General features: G+C 39.1%; 1 protein-coding gene across 1 annotated transcript; it reads right to left on the bottom strand.

Annotated features, from left to right (window-relative positions):
• Positions 1-9058: 9058 nt before the first annotated feature.
• rspo1 (R-spondin 1) lies at positions 9059-27424 on the bottom strand. Its single transcript, XM_026185329.1, has 6 exons — positions 26977-27424; positions 21067-21728; positions 18916-19110; positions 16515-16658; positions 15696-15920; positions 9059-11767 (listed from the first exon to the last, which is right to left on the bottom strand). The coding sequence occupies exons 2-6, from the start codon at positions 21161-21163 to the stop codon at positions 11598-11600; spliced, it is 831 nt and encodes a 276-aa protein (XP_026041114.1). The 5' UTR covers positions 21164-21728; positions 26977-27424; the 3' UTR covers positions 9059-11597.
• Between the last annotated feature and the right edge of the window lie 304 nt (positions 27425-27728).

Genomic DNA, 27728 nt, shown 5'->3' with positions numbered 1-27728 from the left:
GACTCACTAACTTTCTGAAATCTAACAAAATGTATTTCAGAACGGACATTTTTCTTGCTTATTTGGAATGTCACAGTGAATACTTTGTTTATGATGAAAACCATTGTAAAAATCTCTTTCTGTTTGTTTTGTTTGTTATTGCCTATTTTGTATGTGTTCATACCTCCCTCTTGTGTCCAATTCAGTTATTGCAATCTTGAACCAAAAGGTCTTAAATTGCAATATGATATAGAATAGGGCAGCAGGTTGGCGTGGTAGTTAGCCGAAGAAACATCTTGAATTTGGCATCGACCATCTGGCTGGTATCTTTATATATGGAGTTTGCTGTTCTCTGGGTACTCCACCTTCCTCCCACAGCCCAAAAACATGCAGTTAGAGGGGTTAGGTTAACTTGTGAATCTAAATTATATGAATGCAAAGTGTTGACTGTCTCTCTGTGTTAGCCCTGCATCACATTGGTGACCTACCAGGGCTGCAGGGATAGACTCCAGGCCTCCTTTCAACTAGATAACTTGGAGAATGGATGAATGGATGCAGTAGAAGTCTTGACCAGAGATGGGCAGTAACGCGTTATCAGATTACTTTTTTCGAGTAAAGTAAGGGATTACTATTGCAAAAACGGTAATTAGATTACCCTTACTTTCCCGTAGGAACGCTGCGTTACTAAAACCGTGATTTTTTGCGAGAATGTCTCATGACAGTGACATAAGCAAGTGGCAACAGCTGTGTGCAGATCAACAATGGATAATATATCGAGTGCGGGAGAGAGTATGAGCGTGCAGCGTTTAAAGCGTGGAAGTACTGACCTTACTTTGAGTTTGATTCCATAAAAAGTGACAAAAACATTAGCGTCCGTTGTCCGTGGGAAGAAAACTTCTTTTTACAGCAAAAAAACCCCTAAATTTCCAAGCAAGCACCGAGTGCGCTATGACGTAATGGGAAATTCACAGAGAAACTCGCGGATTCTTCAACTGACCGCTGCGGCACACCTGCACCAGGGTAAACCTCCGCCTACGCCACTCCTGCTTTACAGGTGAAAATAGAGCAACAGGACCGCTAGTCTTTGACTTTATTTATTTTCTGCTGTGTTTTACTTGCATCTATTTGAAAGAGTGAGTGTAAACACACACAAAAAAAATTATTTTATGTGCTGGAATGTGCAGAAAATAAGTTTAAATGTTAAACTAATTTCTTCCAGTCAGAGAATGTTGCATATAATTAAATTTTTGCTTGATGCATAAAGTTAAAAGATTAAAACTAATAAAACAAGTTTTACAAAGAGACTTTTCCATTTGATTACATTTTGTATGATGGATTATGCAGAAAAAGTAGAATTGGGCTGAAAGATCTATCGCTTTATCACCTATTCAGGTTGTAAATCGTTTTAAAAAGTAACTAAGTAACTAAGTAATTAATTACTTTTGAAAATAAGTAATCAGTAAAGTAACTGGATTACTTTTTGGGGGAAGTAATCAGTAATTAGTTACTGATTACTTTTTTCAAGTAACTTGACCAACACTGGTCTTGACCTATCACATATCTTGATAGGAACTTTGAAAGTGGGTGCACTGTTTTACTAAAATATGTGCATGGAAATTTAAACGTATGAAGTAGTGTATAAAGTGTATGGTGTATAGTGTATAGAGAGTTTGTAAGATTCTAATATGCCTGAAAGTAAATATTTGGTTTGACCACCTTTATTCTCCAACACAGCCTAAACTCTCTTAGGCAACTTTCAGTTATTATTCATCTATAGCTGTTAGGCCTGTCAGCAACTTCTTGTTGTGTCGTCCACCTGTCCAACTAACTGTTTTGAAGTTAGGTGTAAAAAGGTGTCCACTTTAAAAGCTGTGAAATGTTCAGATATATGGACTCAAAATAAACAACAAAGGAGCCAGTGTCTAAAGGAAAACTTTGAAAAACCTTCAGACAACCTGAAGAACGATTGCTCAACACCGCTTTAGAAATGACCAAAAAGAGAAAGCCTAGCTCTTTGGAAGGATAATAAAAACAAGGTAAAAGACTGTTACAGCATTACAGTCTTCAGCAAGGCATTTTCAAAGATCTTATAAGCTCATGAAATTTTTTTGTAGTGATACAAAACATTTTTTAAAATAAAAATCATTTTTACAAATGATTGCTTGACAAATTTGGCACCACTGTATATAAAATAAAATAGAGTATTATAAACTAGAAAGCGAAAATTTCTGAAGAAATTTTAAGTGTGCCTATGCCGCCGCTAATCAGTATAGTTTGCCATTCAAACGGCTACAGAGAGCAAAACTCACCGGAGCAGCCATTCTCCACCATGAACTATGGTAAAACCAAACACCGCTCGCGCCTCACAGATGACAGCTTACAGTTTTGTGTAAAGATGAGGTGACTTCGTACAGCCCCAATTTGTAGACGCTGTGCGCAGAGGTTCATAAGCAGACCCGACAATGTTTGCATGAACACACTTTGAAGCATTACGTTATGGACCACTTTTCACACATAGTTGCTGTACCCACACAGCCGGCTGTAGCTTTTCATCTCATAGCCCGACACATACACAAAAAAAAAAAACAAAACAAAAAAAAAAAAAAAAACAAAAGCAGAGAGAGCACAGACTTTACACCTGAGAGGCGTGATTGCAGATGCCGCTGAGGTGGGTCCACCTCCCCTGCAGCGGCACTGCAGACCACGCCCTGCCACACACATCAAACACGTAAAATAAATATTTATGCACTTTTCATTCACTTTTTGTTTTTTGTTATTTTTACACAGTGTTCTGAATGATTAACAATGGTCTACAGCCAATCTTGTGTATTATTATACAAACTTTGGTTGTAAGATTCAGATAACTATTTAATAAAAGCTAAATATTTTATATGAGAGTAAGAAAGAAAAGTATATCTTTGTCTCATACTCTCATCAGACAATACATGAACCTCTCAATAAACAAAATATTTGCTCGGCTTAAATGACAAACCGCTATTTTACACAGTGGAACACTTATTTTTAAACAAAACCAATGCAGTTCGCCACTGACAGTGCTTACCTTTGCACATCACAGTAAACACTGAACCAAGATGGCGCCCACGCGAACGAGAAATCTGAACTACGGTGTCCTGCAGAGGACAAATGGTCAAAATTGCTAAAATTTACAACATATATGCAGCTCAACAGCGACACCTTGTGACTTATTCCAGTCACTACCTTACATATACATAACGTCTTACCTGATATTCAGTTCACCGGACACTCATACTGAATCACCAGCCCATATAAATGAAAAATAAGTCCAGCAGCCAACCAAGAGTCATCACGAAAGACTAGGGGTGACACGACAGCGTGAGCGGGCCTGGGTGTCAGCCAGCCCAGCCTGGGTGGCAGCCAGCCCGACCTGGGTGGCAGCCAAGCCGCGCTAGCCAGCTAGCCGCCATGCGGCGGTGAAACGAGAGCGTGAGCCGGCCTGGGTATCAGTCAGCCCGGCCTAGGTGTCAGCCAAGCCGCCCTAGCCAGCTAGCTGCCATGCGGCGCTAGCAGTAACATCGTGAGAGATATGGGACTTCTTGATAAAATATGGGACTTCTTGATAAAACGAGCAGATATTTGAAGTTTACACCCCTACATTCTCGCCTGAAAATAGGGGAGGCTGTCATAAAGTTCAAAATCAGTAACTTAGCGCGCACAGCTGTATAGAAACTCCGTCGTGCTAGCTAGCACGCAGTACAGTTATTGTAACTGTCAGCACAACGAAAATAAACTACACCTAAACTCGGTTTATATCTGACCCAAATAGAGTGCAGTTAATAACGTCTTACCTGAAATTCAGTTCACCAGCCGCCTGCTTCTCCTGCATTGGGTTTCCCTTATCCACGATTGAGCTCCGCGTTAGCCACCATCGGTCGATCGGTGTTTCTTTCCCCGCATACGAGGGGAAGAGACATATACCGGTGGCTAACGCGGAGCTAGCTAGCCACCGGTATATGAACAACTCAGTTATTTTTTCCACATCGACCAGCATCATCGGCCCATATAAACGAAAAATAAGTCCAGCTAAGACAAAGACTGTTTGCGGAGCGATCGGGGGTGAAAGGAGTTAGAGACGCCTCACTGAAAGCCAAGCCTGGGTGCTTTTGAGCGAAGCGGCGCTAGCTAGCCGGCTAGCCGGCCGGCCAAACTAGCTAGCCGGCTAGCAGCAACATCGTGAGAAATCTGTTGCTAATATGGGATGTTTTGACAAAACGAGCAGATATTTGACGTTTACACACCTACATTCTCACCTGAAAACCGGTCGATCGGCGGCCGCCTCACATGTTTCTTTCCCCACATATGAGGGGAAAGAGAGACATACCGGTGGCTAGCTAGCTCCGCGTTAGCCACCACCAAACAACTCAGTTTTTCCTCATGACCAGCATCATCGGCCCATATAAACAAAAAATAAGTCCAGTGTGAAACAGTCGCTTGGCGAGCGATCGGGTGGTTTAGCGAGTGTCAGCCTCTTAAGTTTAAGACAAGCCCGGCTGCTTTTTAAGCGACGCGGCGCTAGCTACCCAGCTAGCGTCAGTACACAGGAACTACTTCCGGTAGTTATACAAAATAAAAGCGTCCACAGGGACACAGCGGCCGCCTCGCATTACTCCCGACATACCACTAGAGTGAGCCAGCACACCACAAATGAAGTTTTCTTGTTCTCCATTCATTTCAATGGGAAAAAACTTGCATTAAAATATTCATATTTAAAAAACTATAGAAGTAATAAACACCAAAAGTCATAGCAACTCATTCCAGCTCCAGCCGCACACAATGATATATCATATGTGAACCTTGTCTCAAAACTGTGGGGCGAGTTAAGGTCCAAAATTTCAGGCGGAAAAAGAATAATAATAATAATAATAATAATAAATCCGAGCAATAGTAATAAGTGTGCCTTCGCATAGGCACACTTAATAATAATTAATGATTACTAATAAAAAGGTATGTGATCACTGTAAGTGTATTTATTTTAAACGACACACCTTACAGACCTTTACCATTTAAACATATAAACAGACGCAAACGTCAAATCAAAATTACAGTTTTTCTCAGTCGCTTTGGTGCGTTTCTCAGAACACCATTAACATTTGCACAGCAGTTAGTGCATTTCCCAAAACAATTAGTGCAAACTGCAAAACCTAGTGGATAGCCTGCAAAAGCACGTCACATGCACAGAATTGATTATCCATACCTCAAAAGCAAGTATCCATGTCAATGAAACTGTCAGTGCCATCAAAATGAAAAGTCTTGACACCATCTTTATGAACAAGATAGTCAAATGGCATTGTCATGTTTCCACTATGACAGTTTATAATTTCAGTGTTTCCCATTGCAAAAACAATTGGTGACACCTGAAAATGCTGACGACAGCACTATGGCCTACCTGTACAGCCATCTGAAATGTGCAGTAAAGTCACTGTAGATGTTATGGGAGTCTTGGGAGTAACTAAGACACTGAATACGTACGTTTCACATTTCCATTGTGTAGAAGTGTTTGTAATCCTACAGAATTGTGCAAAAGAAAAATATGCTACAGTCACTTGTTCACTGTAGAATACATGTAAACATAAAATCACCCATTTGGTAGAGCCTCCTCATGAGTGACAGCTGTAATTCACCTGAGATCAATTGTTCAATTTCGGAGACATTTCCAAGAACAATGATACAGAAAGGTATAGGATTTGCTTGACAGATGGCCAATATTTGGCATGTGATAACTAGTTCAACAATTTTGTGTGTGATGACTTAAGCAATGGATGTATGACTATTAGTTTTATTGGGAATGACTATTCAGCATCCATAGGTATGATTACTTTTGACTGACATGACATAAGCAAATGGAAATGTCAGAAAGCAGCAGGGAAATGTATGGAAGCAACTGATTCATGTCCAAAATCATTTGCAGTTTGTTCAGAGAGAGGAGAAATTGCTACTATGATGTGCACAAATGACTGAGTGTTGTGGAGGTTGAACTAATAGTTATGAGAATTTCAATTCTGATCTGAGAAACGCACCAAAGCGACTGAGAAAAACTGTAAAAACTGTCCCTTCTTTTAACATGTAGTACCATTTTATAACCAAAAGAGGGCAGTGCACTTCAAGTATCATACCTTCCATCCTACAAGCATCTCTCAACCTTTCCTCTTAAGTATCAGGAACTACTGACGACCTTTTTCAGCCAGTCCCTTCCAGTTAAATCAAGCTATATTTTAAACTTTCTTAAAAATAACTTGACAGCTGACACAAGTTAAATCATTTTCCCAGCCTCTTTCTTTAGTAAGTGTTGAGTGAAGACTACCAGAGTTGAGAAATCCACTGACACCCTAAAATACCCCTATGTTTGGGTCTGGCACTAAACAATGAACCTAAGTTTCCATATTAAAGAAAAGGTCCTTCCTCACTAAGTCTTTTGGTTCTGATTTCCATTACACGTGTGTGTTTAACTGTTGTCAGATGCACATTTGTGATTTGTCTTTTCTCACAAAGCATCCTGGCTTGCCCTAAAACACAAAATACTTCTGTTATTTTGATTTAGAAGCCCTGCTTTTATTGATATCTGCTGCTGGTCAAACATGCCAAACTGTCAGTACTGATGTACAATTCTCTGGAATATTTTTGAATCAAATAGGACATTTTCTTTTTGTAGATTTCCAGAAACGGCCTCTCAGATCTTGAGCCACAGAGAGGGTATGTTCGGCTTTAGAAATGATCAAATCGGATTGCTGATGGGACATCTGCAGAGGCTGATCTTTAAAGTCATTAAAGTTACTGTAGTGTACTGTGCATTCAAGTTCAGATTAAAATTTATATCTCTGAGATGCCTTTCAAATGTTATCATTTTTAAGTTAAATTATAAGCATTTAGTTATATATTCACAACACCATTCAAATCAGTACACATTACACTGTAACCTTACAGTATTTTAGAGCAAAAACTCAATTCCCTTGAAGTATAACAGCTGAAATAGGCTCTAAAGGCATCGCTCAGTTACTTTATATGACAGCCTTTATTGACTATGGGTTATTCTGAGATAGATAGATAGATAGATAGATAGATAGATAGATAGATAGATAGATAGATAGATAGATAGATAGATAGATAGATAGATAGATAGATAGATAGATAGATAGATAGATAGATAGATAGATAGATAGATAGATAGATAGATAGATAGATAGATAGATAGATAGATAGATTTGGTGTGTTTTGAAATAACAGTATAAACTTTAACTTGTATGGATAACTTAGAAATACCACAAACAAGGAAGTTCATTCTTGGAAACAGTTTGACAAAATCATCAAACAGATGAGTCAGTTTATAAAAATAATTTATGATGATCACAAGAAAAAAAAGTAATGAGAAATTTCAAAATCCCGTAACTGAATCATCTGATCTGAGATTATTTTAACTACAAATGCCATCAGAAAACAATAACAGATTTGATTTAGTTGCTCTCTAACAGTAATCTTTGTCATTGTTAGATTTTTTTTTAAGGGTTGTTATAGTGATAGTACTATTTTGTTTACATTTGGTCAAAGCATTGTGCATTCAAGTCCAGCAGGGTGTTCCCTGTTGATGTGATGCACTTTCTGGGGTCTGGGTTAAAAGCCAAGCTAAAGTAATGAAATCATTTAGTGTTAAGAATCTTGGCAAATCAAGGGCACCCATATACTCCAAAGATTTACCATTCATTTCTCTTGGAAAACATGGGAGCGGGGAACAAGAGAACGAAAAAAGAGAGTGGGAGCTGAGGGAGAGCTCCGTCCAGTGGAGCCAGGGTAAGAATTTATGGTCAGGAAGAGCGATGAATGTGTAATTTACGGTGCATACTCTACCATTCCCCCTGCCCTCCCCTTTGGTAATGAGAAACGGCTGTTTGTTGTGGGGCCAGTGCATGGTATACCCCCTCCCTTCTGGCTATGACACACCATTAGTTTTTATTTCTGTCTCTGCTTTTACGACCCCTGCCCAGGCGCCAGCATTTGGCCAGTGATCGGGACCATCACACCATCTAAGCCCTTCCACCTCTCGAAATGGCTTCCTGTAGCCTGAGAAAAAACACGCCGTAGCTACAGAAATCTTTCAAATTGGAGATAGATAGCAACATACTAACAGCTCCAATCTACCAGGTTTATATTCAGCACAGCGAGGAGGAAATGGCTACTTAAGGTACAAAACTGTCCAAAATAGATCACATTGAACAGGACTGACCTTCCTTGTCACATATTTTGTTTCTCTCTGAAATGAATAAATAATTGCTATTTTCATTTTTGTTATGATTATAATAACAGTCCTAATTTTGGTTTGGCTATCATATCGATTGCTTATGTAGCTGTATTCACCTAAAGTCATATTTCTCAAATTAAGGCAACACAGCTGCATTGAAAAGCTAGAAAAAGAGCCGCAAGAGCAGCCATCTAAAAGAACAGGATCTTAACATTGAAGTGAAGCAAATTATAGCAAATATGTGTTTTTGTTGATACTGATTTTAATTTATTCTGTATCTTAACTTGTTTTCATGGAATTCAAGTTTCTTATTTAGTTTTACTCTAATTTGTGTGCAGTGCTTTGTGACAACTTGCTTGTAAAACACACTTTGTATATAAATGTTACCAACTTAACTGAATTATCTGCTGCTGGAATAAAAAAAAAAACCCACCCATGATGCAGATTACAAGTAGGATCATTTGTTTATGTGGCCATAATGACATTAAAAAGATCAAAGTTAAACCACAAAATCAGAGGCAAGTTGATATTTTGTTTATCCTGTTCCTTCTGAATAAGCTTGACTAAGCTTGAGATTTGTACATAAGTAGTACTTTAACTAAGTTAGGCTGACTGTGTTTCTTTCTGGAAGTGAAAAAAAGACTAAAAGAAAGGAAATAAGACCACCTTGCAAAAAGGAATGAATTCATTCAAGTATACGCATAGTACTTGTTTTTACTGTAAACCCCACAGCAGCAATTATTTGTCATTTATTGACAAAATAATAAAACAGCCAATCTAAAATCAAACAGACCAGGTGCAACATGAGCGTAGGAGTGATGCTCGTTAGCTTCATCTGAACTTTATTTAGGCTTTCACAGAATAAGCTATACATGATAGTACTAATACTTTTAAATTTGTTGATAAACACAGCTTGACATATTCAGTATCACAACTCATAGTATGAATGAATAATAGAGCGTGTAACTTTCCCCGAAACTAATACCTTGTTTAACAAACAGACCCATGGAAAACACTCCATCCGCAATGTCATAAAGCCAGTTTTTACAGTATACGTTTATAAAATGCTATTATCGTTCTGAAATATGAGCAGTAGGGAACATTATATTTGTGCAAAATCTTCAGACCCTGTTGCAAACATACTGATTAGTGATGATTTGATGGCTTATATAGTAATAATTGGCTTGTATTTACTGCGTATTCAGTATATCACTGTGCATTTACATTTTTTTGCTGTTTTCCACATCCTTTTCCTTCAATCTGTTAGATCAGTATTACCATATACTATATGTGCAAACATCAACAAACCTACAAACAACTAAGTTCTGTCATCAAACCACTTGAATTCGTGCAGGAATGCATATAAACAAACACCCAGACTTCAGTTACAAACAAACAGATGCACACGCATACACACACTTGCACACACATGTAATCGTTTGCCATGCAAATACTCATTTCTGTGCAGAGATATTTTCAGATACAAACATTTTTTTTTTCAAAACAAACATTAAGCTATCGAATGACAAAAGTTTGTGACTAAAGACCAGAGGATATAAGATGTGCGCCCAGTAATCCTCCTCTGCATTTTCTTCAGCTTGTTTTGGAACAACGACTCAATTTTTGTACACAACACAGTGGGTTTTAAATCAAACAATAAAGATGCGACTGGGGTACAGACTTTCAGCGTTAATTCAAGACATTTGACAGAAAAAAATGTATTAACCGTTTAGGAGTTTAAGATGTTTTATACACAGTCCCCAATTTTCAGAGTATTGATTGACTAGCAGTTTTATGGCCAGGTGAGGCCTATTCTCTCAATATTACACAGCAAATTAAACAGATCAATGATCTGAATTTGAATCTAAGGGTTGTGTGTATATCTTCAAAACTCTCAATATGAAGTCCAAATGAAAGTAAAGGAGGCCATCATCAGGCTGAAAACCCAAAAAAACCTACTAGAGAGATAGTCTTAAAAAAGAATGAATGGACCAACCAGCAAGTAGTTTTATCATTGTCAAGGTCTACAATCAAGAGATGCCTCAAGACTAAATACACTCAAGAGTAAATACAGAGGGTTTACAACAAGGTGCAAATCACTGGTTACGCCCAAGAACCAGAAGGTCAGATTAGATCAGCCTTTGCTAGAAAACATCTAAAAGAGCCTGCCTCCTTAGCTAATTCTAAAGAGTACAGGGCTATAGTCTGCGCTCAGATCCAGCCGAAAGCTGCAAAACCGATCTGGTGCTTCACAGTCCAGATGGATTAGGATCCACAGCACTACTACAGAAGAAACCCAGTAATTTTTCAAGGTAAAGAAATGGGATATTCTTCAGTAGCCAGGTTAATCATGTGATCTTGAAGTCAATAAAGAATGAATTTCAGTTAATGGAGACAAAACTGAAGGCAGAGAGACTGACAAGCAAGGGCATATTGAAAGTGACTACAATCACTAAAGGACTAATGGAGAATCTAAAGGAAACACAACATTTGCTAATTCATTGACTGTAAAGGTTTAAAAAAAAGCATGAAAAAGAATCTTTCATCTAAATTATGGCTGAATTTGAGCCTTTTAAAATGGGGGGACTATGTATAAAAAAATGGCTGTAATTCCAAAAAGTAAATGCAATACTTTTATGAAACCTCCTGAATCAGAGCTCAAAGATCATGTCGTTTTTACTTGATTTAAAATCTGCTGTTGTGGTCTACAGATGACATGCTACAAAAAATGTGTTTGTCCAACAAATTATGAGCCTAACTGTATAGAAGACTTCTGTCCTCAGCAACCACAAGTGATTTCCAGTGCCTTTCTTTCTGTTTCCTTTCACAATAGGAAATAAAGGTACCAATACATAATACTTTCTTTGTCTTTACATCACAGACAGTGACAGTTGAGAAAATCCATCTGCCACCTCTTACAAACATGAAAACAAATGGAGAACAGACGGTAATTAAAATCAGACTGGAACAAAATACATCATGGACCAGAGGAGATTTCGGCATCCCTTCATTCATAATCAGGCTTGAATGCTGCATTTAAAACACATGGTCTGGTCTTAGTTTAAGAGTGGTCAGTTCATCACACAAATCAAGTCCAACCATAGTCTTCATTTTGGCTTTGCTGTCCAACATTAGGACAGCATGTCTCTTCCAGATATGGTGAGCTATTCAAAAAGCTTCAGGGAATCTTTTGTGTTTCAGCAAACCTCCAGTTCTCTCTGCATCTTCTACAATGCAGCATAGCAGCATTAATCCCTTCCTTCAACATCAATCTGTGTCTGTGGCTGACACTGCTGGGCGAGGCATTGTCTCTGGTTTTCTCTCAGCCTCATCCAGCAGGCGTCAGCGCTTAGGTGACAGAGCTGGTTGTGATGCTGGGAGCAGTGGTCGTCCTGCTCTGGCCTTTTCTCCGCTTTCCTCCTCCTCCTCCTCCTCCTCGACTATCTTGTCCTCGCCCACGTGCGTTCTCCCTTTCTCTCCTGTTTGTATCGTCTTGTCGGTCTCCTTTACTCTTCCTCTCTGAAAAAAAAAGAATGTATAAGGAAAAAAATTGGGGTTATACTACACATTACTGTATTTCTTATATAAAAGGCATCTGCCCCAACAAAATGTTGCACATAGAAATACTCCTGCTTGGCTAAAAACCTCCTGAGGGGTTGTGTTATGCATCAGAACTTTTAATACAGGCTACCAGACATAAACCATAGTCAAGAAATCCCAAACAACAAAAGCTAAAATAATGTTATGTTTAGCCATGGTGACAGTATATGTATAGCAGCAATTACCGCACAACATGCAGCCAGCAAAAAATAACACATCTAAACATTTGGAGCCAGTTTGTCCACGACTGGACTGAAATAACCCAACAGCTGTTGAATCAGTCTCATGTCTTCAGTTCACGGCCAGAGGAGGTAGAATGCAAATCCCTTTAGAGTCTCCCTGACTTCTGTGGCATCACCTTTCACCTTTGTTGTTTTCAGTAAAATATCTTCATAACTATCGCACCTGTTGCCTGGAAACTTGATACAGACACCTGTATTCCCATGCAGACGGGTTGTCACAGTGATACTCCCTTTACTTTTTTATCTCCAATGCAGTCGGGTCCCAATAAAAAACTGTGTAACACCAGCAGAAAATGGTAATCGTAATTAATATTGGATCTACTAACACCTGCATATTGATATTTTCATAGCATAGCGCCAAGCGCTGCAGTACCTAAGTACATTCTCACAAAGGTGTCATCCACACGCTAAGCTCTCAGTCTGTTTAATTTCTCTTTCAGCAACCCACTCCCTTGTCCCACTTGACATACACTCAAACCTCCCCGTTAGTACTCTTGCATTAAAATTCACAGCAGTCACACATTTTAAGAGCATAATTGCTCTCTAAATGCAAACATCCATCATTGTGTGGTTCATTTCCACACTAAACCTGTTCATAAAAGTGAAGGGCTTAGATCGGCTGGTGATTTTAAATTACAGCACACGTACTGACTGTAAGAGCGGAAGGGACAGACAAGTGACAATTTGCTGTCACATAAATCACATCTGGCTTAATGAGTTAAACATCGTCAAGGACCCAGTAATGGCCCACAATGATATGAAGAGCTGCCGGAAAGTGCAAATGGACACGAGGCTTGTGTCTAGTGTCAGGTTTCAGTTTAACTTTGTCAACTTTAACTTTGTCAACTATTGTTTAGGCAGCACTGAAAACTATTTGATTTTGTATATACGAGGGAGCATAGTTACGCTGGAGTGTGTTTGTTATAAAGTTGTGTGTTGAGACTCTCTGCACATCCGGAAAGCTGAGAGGACACGTGCCAAGGGCTGGACAGTGTTCACTGCACGGCTGACAAACTCAGAGCTTATGGCGCCACCATGTTTGTCTGCTGCTATGCAGTAGTAACTTTATGTCTGTGTTTATCTCCCTACCAGCACTTTTAAATTTGTCACCCATTCAATTATGTTCAAATTGAAAGAAAAGACAAAAAAAACTCAAGCCATGATATTTCACAAACTTGAAAAAGAGCAGAATTCTACAGTGAAATTCAGTACATGGGCGTGACGTAATTTTGATGTGAATGTGAACAAACCTAACACAATAACATTTATCCACCACTGACCCATGCATGTCACAGTTACTTTAGTCTGAACTGTAAACGAGAAGGCTCAGTCCCACACAGTAGTGCACAAACAGGAATAACATGTCTTTTTTTGGAGCTATTAGTGCCAAAAGTGGTGGAAACTTCACTAAGATCTCATTTGTTTAGTTGACTTAAATTACATAAGATGAGTTTGTCCAGCTTGTTCATCATTTGTCTTGAATGAATAAACATATTTCTAGACTTTTATAGAAACTATTAAAATAAACACTTAATATTGAGAAGTAACAGATTCGCTTTAAATCACTGAGACACAATGAAAGAGAATGGCATTAAGTAAGGGTCTTCAATCACACACTGCAGCCTCTGAGATGATGTGCTTACTGTGTAAGGACTTAATTACTTCTCTAACAAATCACTAATGGAGCCAAGAAAGGCGGACTCCATCAGTTTATGACAGCTCTGATTGCAGCTCCTCTTCATCCAAGCTAAACAATTTTGCCTGACAAATGAAATAACACATCCAGAAAATTTTGTTTTCGCGTGAGACCTTTTTGTGGAGCTTCAGGAAAAGGGTGGAAAAAAAATCGCAGCCAAATCAACACAAAGCGTGAGATCTGCAGACCACTAAATCACTAATGTTATACAAGGTCTGCCCCCTGTGTTTTATATAGCCAGTTGCCAGCCAACTCCCACCCCACAGATGAATCCACAGCTGCGCTCTTTTTGCGGAGTTTACCCACATAAACTAGTTCATTGGAGTCGTGGTACCATCACGCATGAATGATCTCACAGAGGGAAACTCATCCCTGTACGTTTTAGCACCAATAAGCGTCTTCAGTTTATACACGTTTACCTATTTAACAGTAGCTTACTCAATGTGAACGATCACATCCACAAAGCTTCCACAACTCATCTCCTCAGATCAAACCTAACACACCCTTTGCTTAAAATTCGACAATCTACATAGCAGTTGTTTTTATAATATTTCACTATTCAGTATTATTCTGAACCAAAGGCTGAATTTTTGTTCCAGGATGCTGGCCCCACACAGAGCAAATCTGCCACTCGTTTGTCAAACTGCGCTGTAACAGCCTGTCCAGTGAAGCGGCCCCTCCTCACTGAGCAGTTACGAGCCATGCCAACCTCTTTCATTTCCCATTACCGCAGATCTATGGGAAAGTGTCAGATCATGTTCTGTTTTTTAGACTCAGACCCCTGGAGAAGAAGAGAATGATACCAGAGTATGTAAGCCTCCACCATGTTTACTCACATATATCAAGCCATGTCATCTGTTACGTGTTGCAACATCTGTACTGTGGCCAATTAATATTGTTATGCAATGCTGCTGCTGTGCCCGAAATCCCCAAAGCGTGCCACCGAAAAATAAAGACCTTAAATACTCCTCATTAACAGTTCTCTAAGTCTTGTAAATAAGTTTACAGTTGAAAATTGGCATATTATGCAAAGCAGATTAATATGGGGGTATTTAAAGACAAAGAAACTTTCTAACAACATTTCATTAGCAATAACTCCTTTGCACCTAAAGAGACCAGAGCCGATGATATGAATCAGGAACAGGGTTAAACCCATCCACTTATTTTCCTGTCGTTTGCAAGCTTTATCACCCCCAGAATTGCTGCTGATACTTATTTATTTGTTTGACTAAGAAGCAAAATATTTAAATGTAAAATAAGCCTTATTTCTGTTTTTGTTGCATTTTTGTATTTAGTATGCTCAGGATGCTTGACTCAACTGAACAGACCGGTCGTTTAATAGCCGTAGCAGCAAATAAGCCCAAGAGCACTTAATAAGATGTTATGAAAACTGATAATGACCACTAACTGGTGACAATGATAGTTCACCCACTGGAGAGCAAGCTGCTATGTGGATGAAAAGACCTCAAGCAAACATGTCATGGGCATGTAAACCTCGCGCTTCAGCAGTCCTCAGAACAAATAGCTCTTTCTAGCTCTGATCCTTATCCAGCTTTGCAGTGCGTAATGTCCGCCCTTCATCTGCTTGGCTCGCAGATGAAGTTTATTGTTTACATGCAGAAAAGTCAAGAAATTCTGTGTTCTGCTGTGGACTCTGCCAAACCAAACCCAATCAACACGCTGCGGGTCACAGACACACTGGCGAGAACGCAGGCCTTTGAATGTCGAGTACTGGTTCCATCAATCATCATACTGACTAAGAAGGAATTGCATAAAATACATGCAGTATAATACAAAATACATTGCCTCTTAACATGTTATCTAAGCCCATAAACATTTTAGTATTTGACATTTATTAAGGGTTTCATCTTCAATCCGTTTGTTCGGTGCGTGTGTATTTGGTTTTTACCCCTCACACACGGCGTTTTGGTCACGACACACTTCCTCCTCTCTGTCTCGGCAGCACAGGTCTGCGAGGGTACAAAAGCAGGGGAGGTATCCGGACTGTGAACCTGCGGAAGGGGCACACGAACCCGGGACTGCGTGCCTTTCCTAAATCCGCATGTTTTGTTTTTCTTCATACAGGAACCCCATTGGCTCCACTCACCCAGTTCACACTCTGAGGCACGTTGACCTGGAATGAAAAATAAATAAATAAATAAGTACATAAAAATGTGGAAACCACTAAGGTACTGAGTAAATGGTTCACAGCTCACATTTGTTTCACAGCCTCTCAGCAGTTTTAACTGAGGATAATGAGTTTAAGTAAATCTGAAAACAATTTTTGCTTGTTTGATCTCTGATGAGAGAAGGACAGATAGATGAAGCTGAAGGAACCTGAAAATGTAGCAAACTGTACAGCATAAAGTGCATGTAACAAAGTCTCGTTTTAGGGGCCCATTCAGTATATTCACTGTGGATGAGCAAGGCTAATTTAAAAGAACAAAAAGGCAGCTTAAGACTCCAGGTCTCTGGAAAACTGTGCCAAGATGTCTGGAGAGCTTTGAGTTTCCTTTGTGTTTTCTAACTTATGACAGAATCATTTTCACAAGAAATAAAACAACAAAAAGGGTCAGCCCAAGAGTTTGCTTTTTTTGTAAGAGTTCGCTTCGCTTTTCCAGACCCGAACATAGATGACTGATGAAATTAAGTGATAAGTAAAGTTTATAGATTCCAGCAAATCACTGTGAGTTGGTAAGCAGTAAATATAAAGAAAAAGACCACTCACCGACACACTCCATGGTCTCATTGACGGTGCGTTGGCCTGGAGGGCAGCTGACATAACATCTCCCACTGTGTGAATACAAGCCCTCCTTACATTTTGTGCAAAAATTGCGATTGAAACACGCTTCACAATTGTCTATTTTACATTCTGCAAAACACAGGGAGACAAAAAAAAAAGGAGTAAGTATTCTGTCAGTTTAAAGTCACGTTGAGACTGGAGACTGTGTTATTATTTTGCCTTCAAATTTTTGGTATTGGTCTGAAACCTTTCTGAGGTTAACGTAGAAATAATAATATGGAATATTCATTGTTCTCATTCATGGTTGTGAAGACTGAGGACAAGGGGAACTTAAATTTTATTCCCTCTGAGAGATTTATTAGTGATGGGGTCTTTTAAGGGGGAGTAATCCCTCTAAAAACACATGCACCACAGTCCTTGTTTTTTTGGAAACGGGGTGTGAATGAGTACAGCCAGAAGTCTATCCCTTCACTAACTTTTGGAAAAGTGGGTTTCTCCACACCTTAGTCTCATTAAATCTCTGACTCAAACAACCAACTTCTTGAAATTTGGATAATGAGAACCATAAAAGGATAAAAACCAGACATCGTAAAGGACTCCCAAAAGCTCAAGCTCCATCATGAAAGGCATTTCCTTATTCATTATATCTGAGAAAAACAGTGGAGGCAGGTGAAAATATCTCAGTATAGGAAATATATTTATAGCTATAGTTGATGTAATAGCATGTTAAGAATGTCTACTCTGCAGCTCTGGTCTGATACCAAGATCCAAAATGATAAAACGTCGAATCCCTCAGTGGGATTCTTCCGTCTCCCGATTACTATTTTCAAACTCTTGACAGCTAAATTTGACCGTCCTGACGTTTGTAGCCTTATAATGTAAGACATGTGTTTGTAACAAGACATTGTGGAATGGTATGTATAAAGTTAGATGATTGGATAATGACCCAGGTTAGTCACCGAGGGCCTCAGAAAAGAATTCAGCAGCCTTCTGCAGCAAACTGGGACGGTGAATGAATGCCGCATTGAGAAAAACAGTTATAAATGAGATTCCATTTGTTGCAATCTACTAAAAACACACAACTGTGTCATTAGCACTGATAAAACAAACTTTACATACATCTGAAATAACCAGTTGTGAAAAAGTTACATCTTTATAATCAGAATTATAGGCTTTATCTGCTTTTGGTTTATGAAATCATTATTTAGCCCTTGTTGACAGATACTAAGTGTTGTAAAAACGGGCAGTCAAGAACACTAAACTCAAAGCAATCACTGTCACTAAAGCAATGAATATCATTAAATGTGGTAATGACCAAACAACAAAGCAGCCCTCATTATATTTACCTTAAACAATCTTTCAAATGTTGCTGCACAAAGAATAATCACAAGTGATTTAGTGCACACTCACATTCAAAGGAACCCTTTAACGCAGTTACTTAGTAAACAGGCGTGTATGCAGACCGTACTGTGCGTGATACATTAAGGTTCCATCAGAATAACAAGTGTGTAAAAGGGAAACCGAGACTATCACGACTGTGGCCTGGCATGAACTCTGCACATGAAGGCTAAATAAAAAACACAGACATCCTCTTAAAAAACAGACAAACAACAATGCATTACGAATGTTTTGGTTGGGATTTTTTTCCAGTCTTGTTTTCTGCCCACACATAAGAGGAAACAGACAACAGGCGGAGTTGCTGAAACTGCCTCTTAAAAGTATGTAATGTCAGTTTGTTAAGTACTGTGAATGTGACCGTGCTTTTGTCCATATTCCAAATGAGCCAAACCTGTCTGTAACCATAATAAGAACTATTTCAATTAAAACTACTGACATTCATTCTGATTAGGAAATAATTTGCTTTAGTTCATATTTTTCGTGCCCTTTTCCCATGAAAACAAGAAGCAACAGATGATTTAATCACCAAGTGGCTACTTCTATTATTACTCTCGCCTTTTTTGTAACGTGCATTATGTAATGAGGCGCTATATGGTATTCGGTCACAAACAGGATCACATAAGACAACATCAAAATCACATAAACTGCAAAAATATGCAGAAATAGAGGGTGTCTATTATAGCAATAATAGTTTGACTTTGTTAGATTCACAAAGGGATTTAGAAAAAAGGTAAAACAATCAAATAAGATACACAAGACAAAACTTAGACAGGTGAAGATGAACCGAGGATAAACACTTCTGCATGCTTGTTCTGAAACCAGATGTGTGGAGTATCACAGAGTAAAGAGTTAGCTGGATCTTTTTACATATTTGCAAGATTCCATATGTGTATCTACAAAGTTAAAGCGCCTGCTGGCATCCTGTTGATATATCACTAACACTTGCATCATTCTGTGGTCAAGAGGGTACAACACAATTAGAACTCACGGGTGCATCGATTGTTGCCTTCGGGGTTCCTCATGCCAAAGTATCCCATGGGGCAGGAGGCAAGGCACACGCCTATCTGACGGATGTCATTGCGCTCCAGGAAGATGAAGAGCTTGGGCTTGCATTTAATGCAGCCGTTATACTCAGAACATCGGTCACAGCCTTTGGGGCAAGACGGGGGCCCCTCAGTGCTGACTGTGGAAACATAAGGTAAACAATGAGAAAGAAAAGGCCACACTGAGGTAGGTAACAGCATGGTCCACCGACGGGAAAAAAATAACATAAATTGTTTCCAGCCACATATGAATTTTAATGAGGAAATAAAAAAGGTCCAATAGTCAACAACCTGCCTAGTAGAAAAACATCAGGAATTGCAATATTTTTTTGGCGTCGTTACCAGTCATAAACATGCAAACATTTAATATTCCAACAAACAAGGGTTTAAGCTTAATTTAAGGGGGGTTTGGCCAGACATGAGTGGTTACTCAGTGTTTACTTCCAACTGCTTGTCGGAGATGCTTAACAGATTTTAACTTGGAGAAAGCCAGGTAACTGCGGCTGACAGTCAGGACCAAGAGCCTCTCAGATTCAGCCAACTGTCACTGGGTCCGGGCAGAAATGCTACGGTGACCGACATGTCCGAAATATAGTTGGTGAATGTGTTGAACGAGTGAGGAATTTTAGCATTGCAATGCATTTACATTTCCTTTAATCTAATCCCAGACTTGGACATGAGTCCAGTTGCCTCACTCTCCAAAAAGGCACAACCTGCAATCTAAATCAATTTTGGGTAAATTGTGTAAAAGTGCACATCATTTTTGAAGAACCATTCTAAGACAAAAACAACAGTCGCCTGAGTTGATTTACTGTCGTTTACTTTCAGCTAAAAATACACACAATCTTACACAGCCTGACCTCCCGCCTCCCTGACATAACTCGTCCGATAAAAGTATTAAACGTGTTTTTCTATGAACAGATTAGTCTATCATTATCCAGTTACCGCCAAGTCTTATTGTTACCACTAGTAACTATAAAAGTAGCTTGGGTGTCATCTTTAGCAACAGTAAATGATATAAGTTCAAGAACTTTTTTTGGCAAACAGTGTAGAGAGTTTGTGCTCTCGGTATGTTAAAATTGACCAGTCTGCTTTGATTAGTCAAGTCTGCACGATACTAAATCCTTTCAAAGAAGAAAAACAAACAGCCCTAAGGCAGCAGAACAAGTCGCTCTGTCCTTTGTTTATTATCATTTTCTTGTTGTGGGGGATGGATGAAAAAAAAATGAACATCATTAAATCAAATAACTAAAGAAGAAGCGCAAGTTGCAAATGTTTATTTAGTATCTAGAGGGAATAAGACTGTCGCAGTCTGCATGGCACTCGTGTATATGGCGAGTGACCTCAATCCTTCTGTCCAAATGAGATGAACTGCAACGACGTCACTGTCTACATATACATCAGCGGACTTAACACAAACTGACACAAACAATAGCTATTCCTTCCCAGTATGTGTGATTTTAATAATGCCACATCTGTTATTGTGGATAATCTTGGTATTATATGAATTCTGGTTCAGGAAGGTTGGGGTTAGCTTGGCATTGGCTGAAAGCTCCTTGTGTGTAAGGGAAGAATTATTTCAAAGCTGACAGTAATACCAGATCTGAGGCTCTGAAGCCAGAGATATACTGCGAGCCGACCTGAACACTGTCTTTGCGGTTGCGTGAGGTTAGAAAAATGCTTACAACAATATCGGCAGCATGGTCCAATTGAGAGCTAGAACTGTCAGGTACTCATTCCATTATGTGCCCACGGAGCCAGACACGAAGAGAGCGATGGCTTTGAGAGGGAATCCATCAAAAACCCCTTTATAAACAACCCTAATACCCAGAAAAGCTTCACATAAACTGAGAGAGGCATAATCTTAAAAAGAGGAAGAAACACGAGCCATTCTGGGGAAGCACTGAACCGAACATAACCCACCTAGGAAAAACAAATAGGAATGATGAGAAAATAAACAAAACGTTATCTTTACTTTGCTTGTTAAATGTTTATAAGGCGTCCACCACAGTGACTCAGACCACAGAAACGAGAAGCAGCAGTGCTGCTACGAAAGAAAAAGGAAATCAAAACAAACTGACAAAGTGAGAACTCACCACGTCTATGCCGTCTCGCCTTGGAGAGCTTCAGAACATCACTGTGACCCATGGAGCTGAGAAAGACCATTGCCAGCGCCACCAGTCCCAGCTGCATAGTCTCTGTTGCCTTCCAGGCTATGCAGGGTCCCCCCCCTGCGACGAGATGGATCAGGTGGGGGGGCCACCTTCCTATGCGGGACAGGTGGATGCTTATCTTACTGGGATAGATGATCCCTCCTTTCTCTTGTAGTACTGCACTTCTTCTCTGTGTGTCTGTCCCTCCTCCCCAGTCTCTCTGTATCGTTCACTCTAGTGGCTGACACATCTAGAAGTCTGTGTAGTGGTGTGTGATGACGCAGTTGCTTGTCCAAATGTCCCCGCGGCACAACAAGCCATCACACTGGTGTTGGTTGCACTGGCAAGGCAGTAAAAAGGGCACAGCTGTTGATGAGGGAGGCGAGGTCACGGGGTTGTGCAGAGACTGAAGAAGAGCAGAGTGATGGAGTTCAACAGGGTCATCACAGGAAGCTTGGGCTGAGCTTTCGATCTGTAACAGCGGATCTGCTGTTTAAGGCGGGTTTATGGTCAGTTACTGAACAACTAAATGGTTGCAGAGTGACAAAAGAAGACTGGCTGATTATGACTACAGCTGAATAAAGATTTGCTGGTATTAGAGCGTGCTGAAAAAAAAGAAGACAGAAACATGTTGAGGAACTGGACTGTTTCTAGATACAGATAGATACTAGTTGTTGAAGAAATGGTAAATCAATATTTTAACACTTTAACTCAAAACCCTTTTCATGTCTCTAAGATGAATATAAAGCTAAAGCCAGTGGTTTAATTGGCTCGATCAAAAGGTGAAAAGGTCACTCGTACAATGTCATGTCACTTAATCACTATAAATCTGCGGTATAAAAATGAGAAACTGCAGTCTTTTGCATCCAACCAGCTATCCTACCTCCCGTTTAACTTAACCTCTTAGGTTTTGCAAGTTGCCTATCTTAAGGGTTATAAAAGAACACTAGGAGTTTAAGTGCCTAGTCAGGAAATTGCCCCTACCCCACTTAACCGCTCATAAAACTGCAAATAACACTAAGTTAATATTCAATTTTTGCCTTTTTATCCACCCTTTATGCCAAGCTAAGACAGCCAGTTGGTGACTACATCTTCATTGCTCACATAGCAGAATAGCAGGAAAGCCAATATTTAAGTTTCATATTTTCCAAAATCTCACTTGCTTTATTATGTTTCCCAGCAATAAGAGAAAAGCTTGCTATCACTGCATTTATATGCACAAACCAGCAACATTGAACAACAAAGATGTTTTAGTTGGCCCAAACAGCATTCGCTGCAGTGTGATGCATACTTTTTCTCTTTAACATTAGTGGTTTCTGTAATTTGAGGAACTAAAGCCATAACTGGATAAATCAAATGATCAGTCGTACAAAAAGGAAACCAAATCCCACAAAACAAACATAGACTTGGATAACAAATTGAACATGTTTATCCTTTGGAAATACAGTGAAGTAAGTTTTTTCTGAGAAACGCACCACACAGTCAGACTGAAGGCCTTTGTCATATTTGGTGCTGAGATCTTTTTTCGATAGTGTCATGTGCTGCCTGTATTTACAGCTCTTGTGTGAAGAGGACACACAGAACATGTTAGCATCGGAACAATGGGAGGTCCTCCCTCGCAGCTCAATAAAGAAAAATAGGACCATATTTGGGTGTTGAGTCGGTTGTGGCTCTGAATCACACAAAGGACAACGCCATTTGGTGTGTTTAAACATTCCAGGAGGCAACATTGCACTCGTTGCTAAAATACAAATCAAAAGGGATGAAATAATTTCGTCCCTTTCGATAATTTCACAAGATTTATTTTAGGTGGCCAGAGACGAAAACATTTTGATCATGCACATCGAACTTACAGCTATAGTTTTACAGTTTCTAAATGTCATATCATTTTTTGTAGTTTGTTTCATTTCAAACTAATGAACACAAGCAACTGAAAATGTAGTACTGAAGTTATTTACACAACTATACGAAAGAAAGGAGAGTCACTAAGAACAAACTGAAACTACCACTACTAATTTACTGCTTAGTTTAATAGAGTTGCTGTTAGTTATCTCACAAAATTTGTCATTTCTAATAATTAGTATTGAAAAGAGGAAACTACTTTAGTAGACATTAAAATTTGATAGTATTATTTCAGGATAGGGCTGGGCCAATGGGGCTTCTGGGCACATGCCTAGGGCACTATGTACAGTTAGAGGCCCATCCAAGAGAGAAATGAGAAAAAAATTACCAGGAATGTTTTCTCTTAACGCTTACTCTCATAAAGACAACTTTTAATGGCCTCCCCTGTACCTTTAATGATGAGTTTTTACCCCTCAGTATGTATCAATAAAGGTGTGGCTCTGTGACTATTCCGATAGTTTCTGGGGGTTTTCTCAAGTACAGCTGCACAGGCAAAAATAACCGAACAATGAACGTTCCGTCATTTGTCATTCCGTCAACGGCATAAGAAGGCCTGAAATATGACAAAACCCCTTCAGTTTAGAAAAGAGCTTCAAGGGTTACTGCTACAACTACACATGTTTCTTTTCTTAGCTATTTATTAATGAGTGACTTATGTATATATATATATGTATATATTGTACTATTCTTAGTTAGCGCATTGTCTGTCTTGTTAATGTTGGTTTATAATGGAGCACTGTAACAAAAAATAATTTCCCCCAGGGATCAATAAAGTATTCTGATTCTGATTCTGATTTAAGAAAATGATAATTGGTAGATGTCCGTAGATTTTATCTGCATCTTTCTCCCCTATCCTTTAAGGCTAGCAGACTCTCCCAAACTCAGCTAGCTAGTGGATACAGCACTTCCAAACTAAATGAAATGGACATCAAAGCAAAAAAAATTTTAAAAATTCAATTTTTGTTCAGGTAATTCAACATGAAAACACTGCAGTTAACTTTAAAGTTGTTGAGACATTCAGTAAGATGCCCTGCAAGCTGGAAATTAGTCGTAGCAGTGTAGCTCATATTAAAACTTTGGTTGAAGGGGGCAGGCTGCCATCACCCGTGGAGGCCTAGCTGAACCTAACAACAAAATATCCAAATAACCAGTAAACAGTTCTATTTTGGGTTTTTTAACATGGAAACCAAAAAGTTTATTCCCTTTCTAAATTAACGCATCCCAAAAGTGCTTTTCCTGAGAAAAGCTTAGACTAATTCATTATTTTTTTCAATACTCATCCAGGAGCGGGGCTGTGGCGAGAGTCACCGAAAGGAGGGGGAGATAACAGACAGACAGGAAAACAGACAGACAGGGAGAGAGAGAATGAGAGATAAAGAAGATAGTAGCAGTTTTGTTCACGAAAACGTACATTAAATACAATATTATTGTTTTAAAAAACACAAAAAAAGCTCTGACTGCTTCATTTTTCGTTTAACTCAAGGTACTTCAAAGAAATGTATTTTGATGGTTACTTAAAGTACAGTAAGTACAGTACTATTAAGTGTACATGTATGTCCACACTCCTGCATGATAAACCTCATTACTGAAGAAAGAAAAAAAAACACAAAACTGGTCATCAAAACAAGCTGGTTAGGGTCCACCAAACATTTGTGCCACGGAATCTGCAACTTGTTGATCTGGGCACGAGACATGGGTTTCCTAAATGGGGAAAATGTTGAAAGTCTCCCTAAGTTTATTTAATTCTTCATTCTTAATGACTCACTATCTCATTGACACATCTCAGCTAAAGCATTATTTCCAGGAAAGAGCCAAAATTGTGGCTTGCAGCCAGTCTTCCACAACACCTGTTTGTTGGGTTTGAGAGTGGTGACTGGAGGACATGCTAAGACTGGATCAACTCAAGACATGTGCCAGAGACTCTTTCACCCAGCACTCCCACAACTGTCAAAAGCCTAACTCATCCCACTCCATATGTGCTCTCACATGCTGCAGAGATAAGAGGAAACACTGGGCTACAGAGCACATCAATCAGGAAAAGGTCTTTGCTGCCACTTTTAACATGCCACATCACAATCAGTCATTTCTCTAGGAAAGTCTGGCACTTCAGCTTTAATAGTTCTCTGAAGCTGCTTTCTCGTCCATTTAACAGTCTGTCTTTACCCAACAATAGCCACAATCAAATGAGCACAATGGAACTAAGCCCAGCTCATCAAATAGTCAGGAGATTAAATTGCCTCCTAAGTTTGATCTATCAATTATTCAAATACTGAAAGGAAGCTCTCACACTGGGAATTTATTGAACTCGAGAAGGTGCCACAACTCTGAGCTCAGAGTTGCAAGTGCCTGTAACTCAACCTCAGAGCTGAACAATGATCATCTGTAGGTAAAATGTGTGCCAGAATTCCTCAATTACACAGAGACTTGCTGAAAGGGTTATAGAACAACGGCGATAGCGGAATTGTAAATCTAAAACATAGAAGGCGATAAACTAAAGAGGCAGCGATTACAGATTTTATTTAATCAGCTTTTTCCCTTCATGAAAATAGGAAAAAATGTTAGAGGCACATTTTACCATTTACAACTAATTTACAGTAATCTGAAAACCTTCGATTTCAAAATTACATAATTTTAACACAGCATCTGCCACACAGACAATAAAAAAAGCAATTAGTGGTGAATTCTGGACTATTTATTTACTTACGCCCCCAAAATGTGGTCGCTCATGAATGCAGGAAACAGTGCAACGGCAATTTGTGGGCGAGTTCAAGCAGTCATACTTCATATTCATTCTAAATTTATTTTGATATTTGTAAAATCCCTGACATGTATAGCCAAGACCTGAGCTTTGAGCTAACCAATTCACATTATCAAATTTGCAACACAAAGGGGAAAATAAGTGTTTACTGAAGCTGAGGCTCTAAAGAGAAACAGAACCAGACTCACAATCACATATACACTGATTAGGTTTTGATTAGGTTTGAATGTATGAATAATAAGTAACCTGTACTCATTCTATAGTATGGCATAACACCTGGCTGCACCAGCAGCACCCACAGAAGCCTCAGCTATTTTGGTAATCACTTCCTCTGTGGCTTAAGGAGTAAAGGGAGTGAGAAGTCAAATATGCAGCAGTTGTAACACACTCAACTCTTAGAGCAGAGCACTCAAAAGTATCTCTGGCATCTTCCCACAATGTAAGCACAAGCAAACTGTCTCTCTTTTTTTTTTTTTTTTGAAGTTTTCATGTAGGACTCAAGACTGCACAGTTCCAGCAGTCTGAAGGTTTGATTCTGCACAGCTCATTTGGGCACGGTTCAGCTTTTCTGTTATATATTACTGTGATTAATGCTAGCTTTTATTTATTTTGCTGTCCAGCACTTTGTGGCTGCATGTCTGTAAAAGCAGATTTATAAATAAGCTTTACACACTTACTTTCTCTCTGGAGCACCACACATTCTAGTTAAAAGCTATTTGCTGTTCTTCAGCTAGAGTGGTGCTCAGCTGTCAAATCCATAAGTAGATATACAGATTAATACATTTGTGTAATGTAAAAATAGCGTGAGAAAAATAATAATAACCTTCATTATACTCCGGGGTAAATTTTAGTCTTTATATAAAAGTCTCATCATCTCAGTCCATACTGATGTGTCAAGATAGGCGGCATTCCCTCTATTCCATGTGCCACTGAGATAAGATGTATTATATTTAAACTATAATACATCTACACTGGCATTCACAATAGTTTGAAATAAAATAAAAAAAACTCTTAAGTTCTACAACTTCGAAACGTTTGTAAAATTAAATGCTGGCATATAAATTAACCTATATAACACTAATGTGTGATATATACAGGTGTGTATACCCACACGTGTGTCTCTCTGTGTGTGTATGTGTGTGTAATCCTACGACATCGGCAAGTACAAAACGTTGAAAATCAAACAGACTCACCTGCACACGGAGCCCACGAAAATACTGTTTATGAACGCTCGGGTCTCCGTTTCCTTTTTTATAAGCGAAAATCTGTTAGTGGTTTGGTCACAAAAAACTCCTCCTCCATGAGACCCCCATGCAACTTTTCTGTCATCATTTAAAAAGACATGATTTTTATGATCCGTTAAATGCGATGCAACTGCCTTTAAGGCGGATTTACGCACACGGCAGAAAATGTGCAGAGGATTAAAATTCCATGCCTCCGACAAAAAGGATTTACATTAAAAAAAAGTATACAGTAACACTGTATATATACATATATACTATATTCCGATTAAGTTAGCCACTCTGACTTTTCTAGTGCGCGTGTGTGCACTGGAGCTCCTGCGAGATGCGCGTTTTAAGTCACTTTGAAGCTCGAACTGCATCCAAGTCAGGCAAGTACTTGCAAAGCCGCGATATGTGCATCCAAACCCCAGCACTGCCAGCGGGCATTACAGGCCACACCCCTTACAATTTTACTGAGAAACAAAACCTGCGATAGTGTTGTGTAGGTTAAATGTAGCTGTTTAATGCAAGTTTCCATTTATTTCTGTATTCGATGTTACTGAGAAAGCCTTTTATTTATGACCTTTTATCTGAAATGTAAAATAAGTTCTGTCTTTGATATATATGGTTAAACATAAAATATAAGACAAAGAATATAAAGCATTTTGCTCAAGTTGCTGAATAAGGATGCTTTCAGATGATCTTCAGTACCTCCCACTTAG

The sequence above is a fragment of the Astatotilapia calliptera genome, chromosome 11 (genome assembly GCF_900246225.1).
Source record: "Astatotilapia calliptera chromosome 11, fAstCal1.2, whole genome shotgun sequence".
In the NCBI taxonomy this organism is placed as follows: domain Eukaryota; kingdom Metazoa; phylum Chordata; class Actinopteri; order Cichliformes; family Cichlidae; genus Astatotilapia; species Astatotilapia calliptera.
This window is presented reverse-complemented; position numbering and strand designations above follow the sequence as displayed.